Source organism: Stigmatopora argus, chromosome 23 (genome assembly GCF_051989625.1).
Source record: "Stigmatopora argus isolate UIUO_Sarg chromosome 23, RoL_Sarg_1.0, whole genome shotgun sequence".
Classification (NCBI taxonomy): Eukaryota; Metazoa; Chordata; class Actinopteri; order Syngnathiformes; family Syngnathidae; genus Stigmatopora; species Stigmatopora argus.
Window position 1 is genome coordinate 7,073,555 of NC_135409.1, and position 16,282 is coordinate 7,089,836.

Here is a 16,282-nt window from a genome sequence, read left to right on the forward strand (position 1 = left end):
ACTTTTGAGAACTGCTGTTTTATGTTTTTAGAGGAAAACATATTCCTATTGAATATTTAAGCCAGTCAATCAGCAGTTTCAAAAGGTCCCTGTCTTGATTGTACAGCATTTCGAACCTTGCAAAGGTGCCATAAAATACTTATCGTACAGTATAGCTGCTAACACGACTGCCTGCCGCCAGTCCCATTGCGGTGTTATAATTACACCAACAGCCTGTCGCCCTCCGGCGCTTCCTGTCATCTCCTCGGAGACCCTGCCGCTTGGCGTAGCGTGCGCCTTCAGATCGCACGGATAGGCTCATATGTAGGACTAGCTATGTTACACCTTCGGGGAGAATGATGCAACACTCGCATTACAAAAGCAAACGGTGGATATGTTCAGCAGGTGGGTGAGCAGAAAGTGATGTTTATGGTTCATGTTGTCACTGTATTGCTCTTTTTGGGGGGGTGTTTTTGTTGCACGATCGAAATTCCCAGTCGTTTGGGATGCATTTGGAATAACGTCATACCGAATTAATGTTTGTACCCGTCACAGTGGTGACATCTTGCGGCGACCAATTCTGAATGAGGAGGGGGCAGTGAAAAACTGCCACAAACGCTAATTTCAATCATTTTATGGGGGACATGCTCGATGCAAAACATTCAAAGAAAAATGGTCACATGGCTTTCAAAATGGAGATTTGGCTGGGAATCTAGTACATAATCTTGCCTATGGCGCAATCCTGTAATGTAAAGTGGGTCATTCTTTCGATAAAAGCCTATCTAACGAGGCGGCTTGAAATGGCCCCCCTGCGAAAGAAAGGATTCATTCATATGAAGCTCATCATTTATTGTTAGACTTACACGTCCATTGTGTAATAAGTAGTGCATACAGTGGTACCTCGATATACGAGTGGCCCGACATACGAGCAATTCGAGATACGAATATTTATCTTGAGATACGAGACAAATTTTGATATACGAGCAGACAGCGGACGCGAAATGCTGCTCATAAGAACATCATGGACACTGTCTCTCTCCCCGCAATTCCCTCTTGTAATGTCTCTGGTCGCAACTCCCTCTTTGTAATGTCTCTGCGAGCACTGGGCGGAGCGTTGCATTTTTTCAGTGTTTTTTTTTTCCCGTTAGTCAGTGCGAATGGCGTATATACTACTTCTCGTTGGCAAGTGGACGTGCGTTATGCTATTGTGAGGACATTTGTGTGCATCATTTTGGGGATATTTTGAAGGTAAGACAAAAGCAAACAACCCTCAATAGGTTGCGTCTGAAAGTCAGAGTGGAGGCGGGGCAAATGGAGCCAACCTAGAAGAAAGGTATCAAAAGGTATCAAAATGTCAAACAAAATTAGAATTAAATTTAGTGTAAGGGTAGATTAAATTGATTTTTGTTTGTGTCTGCATCGTAATCCAAGTTCAATTATATTTGTTTGTTATGTTACAATAGCATTGCCATACAAAAAGCCTCCCCTCCTTTCTCTGTCCATCTTTCTCTCTCTCCCCCTTCGAAACCTGAATAATTTTAGTACTATTAAACACATTTTAGTAATATTAAACCACTAGTTATGTGTTACTTTGTTAATAGATGGCGAATGAGAACAAATCAAGCATTTTTCCCAATCCAATATCCTGTTTTGGTGTTTTTTCAGAGGGTTGGAACGAATTAATTAGTTTTTAGTTCATTTCAATGGGAAACGTTCGTTTGAGTTATGAGAGAATCGACATACGAGCTCAGTCCCGGAACGAATTAAGCTTGTATCTCGAGGTACCACTGTATTGTGTTCTACAATAATACTAAGCTATTATCAAAATTGTCTTTAATATCGACTGTCAGCCGTTAGAAAACTGAGTTATTACTCGCCCTGTCATACTCTAATCTCTCCTATCAGCCCTTGTTCGATTAAGTGTGATCCGTAGTTAAATTACATCGTGATGATCTTGCAAGGCTACTTATAGCTTGGTTGCATGAGTTCAATATTTTTTGTAACCGCTGTCTGCTGTGATTTTAAATGAGTTTATCACTAGTGGACATCCAATCCATTTGAAGCGGGAGGCTTGGGATTGAATGAACAAATGTTTATTTATTGCCACCCACTTTGGATTGGATGTGCATTGCTGTCAATGTCAAATGATCTCATGTAATCGTGTTCTACGTCACTGGTATACTCAGATGGGGCAGGTGACCACGGATCCCTCTACAGACAGCGATCGTTGCCACACCGGCCAGTCATCCCACTTGTGGCGCGCATGGCCGACCAGAACACGTCGGGCACGCCGGCCATGACGGAGAGAGAGGCGTCACGCCTGGATAAGTTCAAGCAGTTGTTATCCGGCCCCAACACAGATCTGGGTAATAGTCTTTTCTTCAGCTTTTCTGCACTTTTGTTTCGACCTTTTTTTTTTAATCACGGTCGCAAATTTGCCTTCCTTTGTGCCTGCTCGGCTCTCAGCTGTAGTTTTTCTCCGCTCACTTGCCCCGCCAGCTGTGCTGCTCTTTTTAATGATGCAGGGGACACGGGGTGGTGGTACGGGGAGTCATGCAACCATCTGGACAAGCAGATTAGGACGGAACCAAAAACATCCACGCCTAAGAAAAACAAGCAACAGGCTTCCAATGTTGACTCGTCTCTTGGTCATGTCACACCGGCTCTCCCCAGCAGAATTTGCATATTGGCATGCTTGTAACTCAAAACAATCTGCACAGCATTGTGAGTTTTCTTGTTTGCATTTTCCCGAAAGCAAAGCAACCGTTGGCCGTACAGTGGTACCTCGACATATGAGCACACCGACATACGAGCAATTCGAGATAGGAGTAAAATTTCGAGCAAATAATTATCTCTAGATACGAGACAAATTTCGAGATACGAGAAAGCCTGGTGGCCAAGACATGAGGCTGTTTATGATTTTAGCACACTGTCTTTTTTGCCGCATCTCAATTCGTGTATAACAGATATCTACGAGCACTGGGCGGAGCGTTGCATTTTTTTTGTGTTTTTTTCCCGTCACTCAGCGCGAATGGCGGAGCGATCGCTAATACGAGGAGTATATATTATTTCTCGTTGGCAAGTGGTCGTGCGTTATCCTATTGTGAGGACTTTGGTGTGCATCATTTTTGGAATATTTTGAAGGGAATACAAAATCGAACAACCCTCGATATTGACTGAAAGTCAGTGTGGAGGCGGGGCAAATAGAACCAACCCGGCCGGGAGAAGAAAGGTATCAAACTTAAATACAAAATTAGAATTAAGTTTAGTGTAAGGTTAAACTTAATTTTGAGTGTGTCTGCATCGTAATGTTACGACAGGGTTGCCATGAGTTACGAGAAAATCAACATACGAGCTCAGTCCCGGAACAAATTAATCCCGTATCTCGAGGTACCTCTGTATGAGAATGCCACACTCGTTGGACTTCTCACAAAATTAGCCCTCAAATGCTTTTTTGCCTTCATCACGTGTCCTTTGTGTCAGGCCTGAAGCGGTTTGCGCTGGAGAAAAAAGGAGAGCATAAAGGGAATTAGCGCTTAGCAACTAATGAGTCACACGCTTATGCCGAACATGCAAAGTGTCGGAAATAGTTCAATGCAGACAGGACATGGTTTAATTAGCGGAGGCGCTGTTCATTGGTAAGAATGGCATTTCTCCTCATTTTTCGTGGCAGAAACATTACAGTGGTAACTCGAGATATGAGCTTAATTCGTTCCGGGACTGAGCTCGTATGTCGATTTTCTCGTAACTCAAACGAATGTTTTCCATTGAAATGAACTAAAAACAAATTAATTCGTTCCAGCCCTCTGAAAAAACACCAAAAACAGGATATTGTATTGGAAAAAAAGTTTTATTTCTTCTAATTCGCCATCTATTAACAAAGTAACACATAACTAGTGGTTTAATATTACTAAAAGGTTTTTAATAGTACTACAATTATACGGATTTCGAAGGGGGAAAGAGAGAGACGGCCAGAGAGAGGGGGATGGAGAGGGGGTGCGTTTTTTTGCACGGCAACACGCTCGTTTCATAACATAAACAAATTTAAATGAACTTGGATTCAAATGCAGACACACTCAAAAACAAGTTGCGTCTAACCTTACACAAAATTTAATTCTAATTTTGTTTTACATTTTTAAACCTTTCTTCTCCCGGCTCCGTTTGCCCCGCCTCCACCCTGAGTTTCAGATGCAACCTATCAATGGTAGTTTGCTTTTGTATTCCCTTCAAAATATTCCGAAAATTATGCACACAAATGTTCTCACAATAGGATAACGCACGACCACTTGCCAACGAGAAGTAGTCTATATAACTCGTATTAGCGAACACCTCGCCCTTCGCAATGACTAACGGGGGAAAAAAAACACTGAAAAAATTCAACGCTCCGCCCAGTGGTCGTAGAGACATTACAAAAGTTAGTTGCGGGGAGAGAGACAGTGGCCATGATGTTCTTATGAGCAGCATCTCGCATCCGCTGTCTGCTCGTATATCAAAATTTGTCGCGTATCTCAAGATAAATATTTGCCCGAAATTTTACTCTTATCTCAAATTTCTCGTATGTCGAGCCACTTGTATGTCGAGGTACCACTGTAATACTAATATAAAACCCAAAGAACAAACAAACAGGTAAGTCGACCAATTGCACAAATTATTGTGTGTGGCGGTCTTCCTTGACACGGCAAGTGGGCCGTATGAAGTCGCTTGAGTAAGAGAGCAACTGAGCCAACTGTCCTTGAGCTTAAGAGGGCTGTCTGGATTCACTTCCTCTCTTGAATTAATGGCAGACGTCCCTTTTTTGTGTGGTGGCAAGGCCCCCCATCAGTTGTCACTTTCCGAAAATATTGTCCATGTGCTATCAACACCCTTAAGCGCAGTGATTTGCTTTGTGCCACGGATGATTTAATGTGTTATAAAACGGCATGATTGGCACTAATTCAATCTGGTTTGTACCTTCATAAAACTACACTCTATCCTTTCCACCCCTCTCTTCTTTGGTGACAGCAGTCTGCTTAGCATGTAAGGTCACGCGGAGGGTGACGACCTGTGCGTTTGCAGAAGTAGGCTGATTGATGTCAGGTGGCTTGTGGCTAATTATTCCCGATGTCCTCAGGCAAGCCTGTCTGCCCTGGGATGCGGGCCAGAGCGCTGGGTCCGCTGAAGCGCCTCAAAATGGAAAGGGGGCACCACCCTGACTGATTCAGTTTAACTATAATTGAACACTGTGGAGTCAAGCCTCGCTGTTGTTACATTCCATAGCTACTAAGTTAGGGAAAATGCAAGAGCTAGTCTATATTTGATGGAAAAATTATGATATGAGTCCAAGAATGTTAAATTGCAAATCAGCAGGGGTCCGCATGTCATTTTAGGTTTAATAGGGTTTCAGACTGAAGTGGTTATTGCCGCATGGCAGAAATGCTGCTGTTGCCATGGCAATGTTTCTCCTCATCTCTCAACTTTTTCCCTAACTTTTCTGTGTTTTTTCCCCTTTCCCTTCCAAGTCCTCTCCTCGTTTGTCTGGCCTTTTTCAATGCCCTCCATGCTGCGGTCATTACAGTATGCAGCTCCCAAGCGTAGTCACCCCAAATGGCATGCAAGAACATACATTGGTGGAGAAAGTGCAACACGTCAATTAAAATGTGAAAAAAGGGGCATGAGAATGAACACTTACCGTATTTTCTCGAAGATCAGGCGTAATTGTCGCACAAAAAATGATGACTGAATCCCGGGTGCAACTTATATGCGCATAATAAAAGACATGCACGAAATTGCAAGGTGACAAAGACGAAACGCCATAACGCAAGACAATGCAGCCGATACGGTCATTTATTTCAAAATATGTCTGCTCGTATATCAACATTTGTCTCGTATCTCAAGATAAATATTTGCCCGAAATTTTACTCGTATCTCAAATTTCTCGTATGTCGGGCCACTCGTATGTCGAGGTACCACTGTACAGCAATTTTCATCAAATCATATTTTGTTTTCAAACCATCTGCAATCACCTCACTTTGCTATAGAATGTTTGTATTTGTTTTGAATGGGCCTGTCTCTTATGAATTGGGTAATTTGACATGGATTTTTTTTTTATTGTTGTCAGTTCGTGTACGACAAAATTTGCCACATAGCGCAAACAGTCTCGCTTGTATATCCAATGTCCTCCTCCCACCATCTGTGTCATCAATCAGCTGGGTTGAGCAGGTATAATCGGGGTGGGGTGGCGGAGATGCGGGGAAGTCTTTTTTACAAGAATCTTGTTGCTTTACGAGCCTTCTGCTCCTTGGCGGCGGCGCTGCATCCTTTTTAGATGACTTAGATGGTCCAAGAATCTCGCTACTTTGAAGGTTTATAGGAGGAGGTCCTAAATTGTTTTAACACACTGGATGATAAAGATGTCACCTCTCATAGCATTGTTTTTTTGACCTCTCTGACTCGTTTGAAATGACACAAGGAAACAATGGAAAGAAAGAAATATACCGTATTTTCACACCTATAGGGTGCACTTAAAAGTCTAAAATTTTCTCTAAAATGGTTGATGCGCCCAATCGGACGTTGCGTCTTGTCTGTGCACTAAATTCAATTTTTGTATGGACCTGACCGCTTGAGTGAATGTTTTTATATCTTGCCGGCACGCTACTTATTGCGATCAACCCAGAGGATGTTCACCATCAAAATAGCCTCCCCCCGCATTCCAAGCATTCCGATAAATCCATTCAACCCATCCCAGGGGAGTGGCAAGGTATTTGACTTCCGTGTGCTTTCAGCGCTTTTAACCCTCAAAAACACTGTTAATACTCAAAGAAACAGCATATTAGAGCATACAGAGGAAACGCCTGACGTGAATGACAACACAATGCGGGTGCGAATTGGAAAATGGACTGAAGCCATGGATTGAACACAATTTAACAGCTTTGCTAACGGACTGCTAAAAGATTGCATTATCAAACTTAGTTTTGCTCGTGCTGTCTTTAAAAAAACACGCTAGTGCCTAGCCTAACATACACTAGCAGCTAGCATAACATACGCTAGGGGCTAGCACAGGGGTGGGCAAACCATTCCACAAAGGGCCGCAGTGGGTGAGGGTTTTCATTACAACCCATTGAGAGAGCACCTTTTCAACAATCTGGTGTCCAATCAGTGGCCCTCGAGGACTGGTTTGCCCATCCCTGGGCTAGCATAACATAGGCCAAGTGTCATGCTAGCGCCTTATCGGACGAAGCGTCCAATGTATTTACAAAAAACTGAAAATACACCCGCAAATGAGACTGCGCCCTATCACATGGTGCGTTTTATAGGTGTGAAAATACGGTAGGTGAATGTCATCCAAGCGGCGCTTCAGGCAACACTATCGAATCATATTTCGACTGAGTGATGCTGTGAGTAACTCTTAAGTTGGCAATGCTTTGATATTCCAGCTTTAGACACAGATTCACCGTATTACCCTCTGTGTGTAGTTTCCATTCGCGATGATTTATTCAACAATTTTTTTGGGGGGAACTAGTGTGTGCAATGCTTACGCGAGTGCGACAGAACCTTGCTTTGCCCCAATGGTCCCGCTCCGTCTGAATAACACCTGAATAGTGCATGGCTCCGGCCCGCCAACCTTCCCACCTTCAGTGCCTGTCAAAACTCGGTCTGACTGACAGTGCTTGCTGATGTCCGGTTTTCTGTCCGTTGTTTTTGCAGCAGTCACACAAGCGTGCTGGCTGACATGATAAGTAGACATGGGAAAGGTCAATTTTATTGTACAGGCAATCAACTGCACATACACGTTTAAGATGGGAGGGAATTGAATCTCACACGTGCAGTACAGTGGTACCTCGACATACGAACACCCCGAACTACGAGCATTTCGAGATATGAGTAAAATTTCAAGCAAATAATTATCTCGAGATACGAGACAAATTTCGAGATACGAGAAAGCCAGGTGGCCAAGAGATGAGAGGCTGTTTATCATTGTAGCTCTGTCTTTTTTGCCGCATCGCTTTCGTGTATAACAGATCTCTACGAGCACTGGGCGGAGCGTTGCATTTTTTTCAGTGTTTTTTCCCGTCACTCAGCGCGAATGGCTACCAGTATGTATCACTTCTCGTTGGCTGCTCATAAGAACATCAGGGGCACTGGCTCGCAACTCCCTCTTTGTTTTTATCATTAAATATCTCGTGCATCCATTATTCAATATGGACGGTGAAAAGCGAAAGGCTTCTAGAGGGTGGTAGTGCAAGGAAGAGGCAAGCCATTTCATTTGAAACGAAAGTGGCAATAATAAAGAAGCTTGACGCGGGTGAGAAAATGGTGAGCGTTGCCCGGGCATACAACTTGAATCGTTCGACGATTGTTCGTGAAATGTTTTTTTCAGTACAAACCAATGCAGGTTACTTATACAAGCCTTAAACATACAAATGCACTTATATAAACCTTCAATATACTTAGATAGGCCTTAAACATAAATTATAATACAAAATATAGCACTGAATCAACTTACGAACAAATTCAACTTATGAACAATCGCTCGGAACCTAACTCGTTTGTAAGTAGGGGAGCGTCATTTTTTTCCAATCCAATATCCTGTTTTTGGTGTTTTTTCAGAGGGTTGGAACGAATTAATTTGTTTTTAGTTCATTTCAATGGGAAATGTTCATTCGAGTTATGAGAATATCGACATACGAGCTCAGTCCTGGAACGAATTAAGCTCATATCTCAAGGTACTACTGGACAGTACAGTTCAGCTAGCCTTTGTTTTTTTTAATATCATGGAAAAAGCTTTCATCAACAAGGAAAGACATTCATTGGACTCTTTTCTTAATAGCCATGATTTTCAGTGTTTGAACATTTTAATGGAGCACAAAGAATTTCACGATGTACTTTTCTCTGCTTCTGACGCACCCCTGACATTTCCACTCGAGAGCAGCTATTGTGGGCGTTCAACAGAAAGAACAAGGTATCTTAATCGCCCGTCCCCCCCATGGTCTCCAGCTTAACCCTTTGCAAGAGAACCCTTCGTGTGTGCCTGTCAGTTGGATAAACATCCAATGTATAGATCTAACTAATTCCGGAACATGTAAAGAATAATTCCATGTTTATTGCACCCATTAGGGAGCTTTTGCTTTGACGTCCTCCCCCACTTGCTAATGTATACTTTAAAATGATAGTCTGTGGGCTAAATTGCCTGTAAAGTATGCATTTTCCTCAGTGAGCTGCCCGTACATTTATTTCTACAGAGACCGCTTAAAGAGATGGCTTCAAAATTGCAATTAGTGGACTTTTCACATTCAGACACAAATTAGAATGTGCAGGAAAAAAAAGCAACAACAAAAAGATAGGATGTGGACTGACAAATTGTGTCGACCTCCTTGCATTGTAAACTTTGCTAATCAAACCCGGCAAGGACAGCCGGTCCCAAGCGCCGCCTCCGGGACAGTTGCAGAAACTTTTCATTGACGACAACAGATTAATTTTCAAAATGGCATGAAATGCCTAATGTATTCCAGGGGTAGCCGAGGCAAGACTGCCTCATTCATAATGCACAAGAGGTGCCCTCAGAGGAGGTGTTGTCAGAGAGATGAGCTAGCATGGCGCTAATAAAACGACATCTGCAATTTAGCTTGTATGTCAAATAGACTCGGGATGCCCTCTCTCTGCCTTGAATTGTTCTCTTCCCAAATGAAGAATGGCAGATCATATAAGCTGGTCGTCATTTATGGATTTAAAATCACTTTTTTTTCCTCACCCACGCTTCTATCTTTGCAGTCAAGCGCACTGACTACCGAGCTACTGAAGACCCATTGGAGGAAGTGTTATGCTTATAGAAAATTTGCTAAAACTAGACTCGACTGTGATTAAAAAAAATCCCACTCCAAAATCGTAACTTCCGTAAACAGTGGTACCTCGACATACGAGTGGCCCGACATACGAGCAATTTGAGACAAGAGTAAAATTTCGGGCAAATATTTATCTTGAGATACGAGATAAATTTTGATATGCGAGCAGACAGCGGACGCGAGATGCTGCTCATAAGAACATCATGGCCACTGTCTCTCTCCCCGCAACTCCCTCTTTGTAATGCACTGGGCGGAGTGTTGCATTTTGTCAGTTTTTTTTCCCCTTTAGTCAGTGCGAATGGCGTATATACTACTTCTCGTTGGCAAGTGGTCGTGCATTATCCTATTTTGAGGACATTTGTGTGCATCATTTTGGGAATAATTTGAAGGCAATCCAAACTCAAACAACCCTTGATATTGACTGAAAGTCAGTGTGGAGGCGGGGCAAAAAGAGCCAACCTGGGAGAAGAAAGGTATCAAAATGTCAAACAAAATTAGAATTAAGTTTAGTGTTAGGTTCGATTAAACTTATTTTTGAGTGTTTGCATCGTAATCCAAGTTCATTTAAATTAGTTTATGTTATGTTACAAGTGTGTTGCCGTGCAAAAAGTCTCCCCCCTTCTGTCCCTCTCTCTCTACCCTCCGCTAAATCCGGAAAACAACTAGTTATTTGATACTTTGTTAAGTATTAACGAATTAAGCTCGTATCTCGAGGTACCACTGTACTTCTGTATGATTAGTTTTTTGCTCTTCAGTGTGCATTTTTCAGATGGTGTGGCTTGTACACAGATGAGCATTATAGTCCAAAATATACAGTGAAAAGGGTTTACAAATAATTTCCATAAACACTGCCTCGTTTGTCACCCAGTGTATGAACGTTCCCGACGTCACAGCATGGCATGACTCACTTGTAAATTCCTCATTGGTGGAACAAGTCTGAGGAATTTTTCCCGGCGTGGACGCAGTTTGTTATAACTCCCCGGCCCCCCATGTATGACGACGCACGGCCCAAAAAGGACACATCCCCTGCCTGATAAATACTCATTGTCGACTTCACTTGCTTGCCGTTCACGCTCAAATTCTCCCATCATACAAGGGATGTCCCTCGAGCCACCTCGACCCTCCTCCTACGGCAAGATTAATGCCAGGTGTGCGAAATATAACATAGTTTAATTAAGCCCGAGTCTACAAGATTCATGGACTCATTTCGTTGTCTGACAGTGCAAATGAAGGTTCAAAGGGTGCACGCCAAGAGAAGGGGACACCCTTGACTAGCTTTTAAAAGAATAATGAATGCAGAGCTGCTCGTAGGATAACGATTTTGCCCTTAATGACTTCGGCTTGGGCGAGAACGGTACATAACTTCCCCGTGACTGTCCCCCTTACACATAAAGGCAGATGTCATTGGCGGCAAAGTAATGATGCATCCAAAATACACACTTGTGAGCGGTAGTCAGAGATGCTTTCCTCTCACTTCTAAAAGCTGCATTATTTTTGCTTGGGGAAAGGGCAGATGGATTTTAAGCGGGTGTATTTTTTTCATTCCCCGAGAAACATATCAAAAGTCTGGGCGTGGGGAGGCAAACTTGTTCCGTTATCTGTATGATTAACCTCACAATGAAAGTTCCTGAAATGTAGTCTGACAAATATCCGGTGAACACCCGCATTCAGGGCGCCGTATTCTCAATCTCTTTGTTCCCCATCCCTACTAGTGTCTTTGTAGCCAACCCAGCACCTCAAAGCCTCCCAGTGCACTAGATCACAATCGAATTTGTCCATAATTAAAGCAGCAGTGGGCGAGGTAAGCGGGAATTCTTCAAAACGCAAATGCATCGGAACCACCGCAAAACAAACGACCGACTCTTTCGGCCAAACAAGCTCTAATGTGTTTCACTCAATTCGGCCAACAGAGCCCAGACCATTGCTGTTTACCTGATTTCTATTTCCTATCCTGCTATCTGTCTCTGACTTCATTGCATTTGCCTTGAGAAACAGGCTAGGCGCAGTCATTTGGCAGCACTAATCAATATCATTCACTCTGTGTGAAGGCCTTATCAATTCCCAGCTACTGCTTTCAATGCGAGTCATGGAAGTATTTGGATTATTTATTAGCTGCATTTGTACTTTTTAGCTTTCGTGGGGGCTATTAACTTGCTCACTGGCAGTCCAGGGATATGTATATTATTCAGAGAACATGTTGTTAGAAAAAGAAAACACTGAATGCCGGCAATCACGTTCCTTCCATTTTTCCTGGGAGAGGCTGTTGATTGCTGTCATTTGTTGTCATGGATGGCCCTGGGCGTCCAATCCATTTGAACTGGAGGGTAAGCAGCGGAGGACCAAATTTATTTTTGCTGCGCTCCTCCAAGTTCAAATGGGTGCCAGTGATGAATTTAAGAAAACAGGCTCAGATGTGAAGGTCACACTAATATAAAGGTAGTAACTAACATGATACTGTTGTACCTCGACATACGAGTGGCCCAACATACGAGCAATTTGAGATACGAGTCAAATTTTGTGCAAATATTTATCTTGAGATACAAGACAAATTTTGATATACAAGCCACAGCGGACGCGAGATGCTGCTCATAAGAACATCGTGGGTACTGTCTTTCTCCCCGCAACTCCCTTGTGTAATGTCTCTGGTCGCAACTCCCTCTTTGTAATGACTCTGCGAGTACTGGGCATTTTTTTCAGTGTTTTTTTTCCCGTTAGTCAGTGCGAATGGCGTATATACTACTCGTTGCCAAGTGGTCGTGCGTTATTCTATTGTGAGGACACTTGTGCATCATTTTGGGAATATTTTGAAGGGAATACAAACTCAAAAACCCTCGATATTGACTGAAAGTCAGTGTGGAGGCGGGGCAAAAAGAGCCAAGAAGAAAGGTATCAAAATGTCAAACAAAATTAGAATTAAGTTAGGTGTTCTGTTCGATTAAACTTATTTTGAGTTTGTCTGCATTTTAATCCAAGTTCATTTAAAAAAATTATGCTATGCAAAAAGTCCCACCCTCTCTCCGTCTCCCCGTCTCCCTCTCCCCCCTTCAAAATCCGTATAATTTTAGTACTATAAAACACATTTTAGTAATATTAAACCACTAGTTATTTGTTACTTCGTTAATAGATGGCGAATTAGAACAAATAAAACACCCAATTTCCTGTTTTGGTGTTTTTTCAGAGGGTTGGAACGAATGAATTTGTTTTTAGTTCATTTTTCTATGGGAAACGTTCGTTTGAGTTACGAGAAAATGCTGATATATATGCTGATTAATTGAATAATCCCTAAAATAATTGGTTGAGTGTTTTTCGCTGAAGATTCTAGCTTTAATATCAATAGAAACGTTTTCAAGAGGGTAACAATGGCCAACTTGTAAGAGAATACTGCATGTGATTTACTGCTACTTGAGAGTTGCATGCAGTTCTCTCGCATAGGTTAAGATAACACAAACACTCAGAAATGCTTGTTCACGCAAAGGCGAGATCAACACGCCCATTGTCTGGATAACAGATCCAGTTTTGGAGATAGCGGCGGATGGCGTATTCCCAGCGTCGCCGCCCTCACGACCATTACTTATTGCTGTCAAGGTGCGTATCGAAGAGAGAGCGCAATCGACTTGATGTAATGCGTCGTTGCCAACATTAAGGCATTCTGAGGCTCTTCATTGACTGAGGGAAAGCACTCTTTAATACCACTATTAATGTTCAATTTGCGCCTCTTCATTTGATTTATTTGATGTGATAGCCCTCCATTTACATCTCCTGAAGGAATGTAATCATTGGTATTATTTTTTTTTAATAAAAAGCAACGAGGGCCAACTTTCTGCAATGTTTTCTTTAATTGATTGGGCTGTTTAATGAGTTGACGTATCGATCAAAATTATTTCTCTTATAGGTTTTTTGTTGTTGTTGTTTTGCAGAAGAGCTTCGGAAACTCAGCTGGTCTGGAATCCCGCGACAAGTCCGACCAATCACGTGGAAGCTGCTTTCGGTAAGTTCTAAAATATTTTGCTTATATTCTGTATACAAATGTGAAATAATATTAAGGCTAGGCAATGATGATTGAGTTGTTCTTTAGGAACTGTAAGAAACACAAGTATGCGAACAAAAGTGCACACAAAGCCGCTTGCGCTAATAAACTTGTCCAAATAATAAACACATAACAGATAATCACCAAAAACACACACACACAGATGCACATAAAGTTGCTGCCATTGTCTTTCTCCTGACCCTGCTCCGTTTTTGATTTATGAAGACTAGTAACAGTTGAGTGTGCTATTTTCATTTATTCTTTTTTTTAAAGATGAAAAGGGGAAAATTAATTGCGAGGAACCAATAATTTATTCATGAGACACTCGTTGTGTTTACTCATTAAGCCATTGTTGTGGCGATTGGCTGCGAGTGTGCAGAGAGATGACGGGCTTTTTGAGCACCGTGACTCTCCCATTAATTACCGCACAATGGCTAATGTGCCGCAGAAAAGATGTCATTAAAGGTGCGAGTGTGGGCTGTTTTGTGTGGGAGTTGCTGGTGTCAAGTTACTCAACACTTTCATCGTTTACAACATCGCCGCACTAATTTGATGCCTTATAACACCGACGGACACTGCAATAGATAGCCAGCTTTTAATGAAATTTGTCTTGTATCTCAGGATAAATATCTGCTCAAAATTTTACTCTTATCTCAAATTTCTTGTATGTCGAGCCACTCGTATGTCGAGGTACCACTGTATGTAGCTGTACAGTGCAACTGCCCTGTGGTGACTGTGAAGAAAGATCCTCCCCTGGAGAGAAATGAATGTTAATGTAAGTGCAAAGTGGACTCAGGAATACAAGCAACACACCATGGAATAGAATTATGAGTGACCTTTTCTCACAGAAGTTCTTTTTTAGAAGGTTTTATTATTTTAGTTAGTACATTTGTAAAAGATGGTCTAAAGATTGGAGGGGCCATTTAGGATGCAAGTTCTTTCCACTAAGAGAGCAATATACTCAACATTGAGCGTATAACTGTCACTTAAAACATGTAAGAGAAAAGCCTGAGGTTTTAAAGCACTTGCTATTTTGTCATGTCATAGTTTTGCAAAATGACATGGCCGCTAGGGGTTTGAAAAAAAAACTTGATTCGTAGTCTACACCACAGGTGTCAAGGTGGTGGCCCGGGGGCCAAATCTGGCCCGCCGCATCATTTTGTGTGGCCCGAGAAAGTAAATCATGAGTGCCGACTTTCTGTTTTAGGATCAAATTAAAATGAAGAGTATAGATGTATATTAAATTTCCTGATTTTTTCCCCCCTTTTAAATCAATAATTGCAATTTTTTAATTAATTTTTTCTGTGTTTTTAGTTCAAAAATCATTTTGTAAAATCTAAAAAAATATTAAAAAAATCTAAAATAAACATTGTTTTAGATCTATAAAAACGGAATATTCACGGCTTTTGATCCAGTTCTTTTAATCAATTTATAAAAAAAATATATCTAAATATTATATCTAAAATGGTCCGGCCCACATGAAACCAAGTTGACGTTAATGTGGCCCGCGAACCAACCCAAATCTGACAACCTTGGTCTACGCTCTTATTCATGGACAATTGATAAAAACAGCAAATGATTAGATTTGATCCAGTTCAATTTAAATTCAATTCAATTCATGCTGCTCATTCATCAGACACATTTTATATGTAGTATATATTTGGACATATATAATATGCTGTAAATACTGTATATTCAGTCATTTCAACAAGATTTACATTTGAAGTTTTTGGCCCACCTGGGTCAGATTTAAATTAATTCCTTCCTCTTGGCATCCGAATTATCGTGGGGTTCAATCCAAATCTTGGATTAAAAATCCGTGTCCAAAGGCACTCGCATCTACCCGTCTGCGCCATTGTGGAATGGCAGGATGGATAGTCAGAGATCCGGCTTGGAATCTATTCTCAATCTGCGCACACACGCCAGGCCTTGCAGGCCTCGCCGTATGTCATAAATTTGGCGTCGGCTCCTGATAAAACTCCACTGCAGTGATGTCCCTTGTGCCCTTCTGCTGCTCACCACCATGCACCTTCATATTTAAATATTTTCCCCGCACATTTTTTGGGACCTGACAAAAGATGAGAAACAAATTTTCCTTCCTGCCATCGGAGCTAGGCAATCCCACCCCGACGGCTAGCATTTACAGCCGCGTCATGACAGTGCTCTCTTATACAGTGGTACCTCGAGATACAAGCTTAATTCGTTCCGGGACATAGCTCGTACGTCGATATTCTCGTAACTCGAACGAACGTTTCCCATAGAAATGAACTAAAAACAAACTAATTTGTTCCAACCCTCTGAAAAAACACCAAAAACCGGATATTGGATTGGAAAAAATGTTTTATTTCTTCTAATTCGCCATCTATTAACAAAGTAACACATAACTAGTGGTTTAATATTACTAAAATGTGTTTAGTAGAACTAAAATTAGACGGATTTCGTGGAGGGTAGAGAGAGA

At 41.8% G+C, this 16,282-nt stretch overlaps 1 protein-coding gene across 5 annotated transcripts in view; it reads left to right on the top strand.

Moving 5' to 3' along the window:
* The window catches only part of tbc1d22a (TBC1 domain family, member 22a), a 137,776-nt gene that overhangs the window by 3,214 nt on the left and 118,280 nt on the right, over positions 1–16,282 (top strand). For all 5 annotated transcript variants that reach the window (XR_013298308.1, XM_077593586.1, XM_077593587.1 and 2 more), the window contains 2 exons: positions 2,166–2,345; positions 13,715–13,785. Coding sequence is in view for 4 of the 5 variants with exons in the window: in XM_077593586.1 (XP_077449712.1) it covers positions 2,166–2,345; positions 13,715–13,785 (251 nt within the window). In the remaining variant the exon portion in view is untranslated. The remainder of the gene's footprint in view (positions 1–2,165; positions 2,346–13,714; positions 13,786–16,282) is intronic.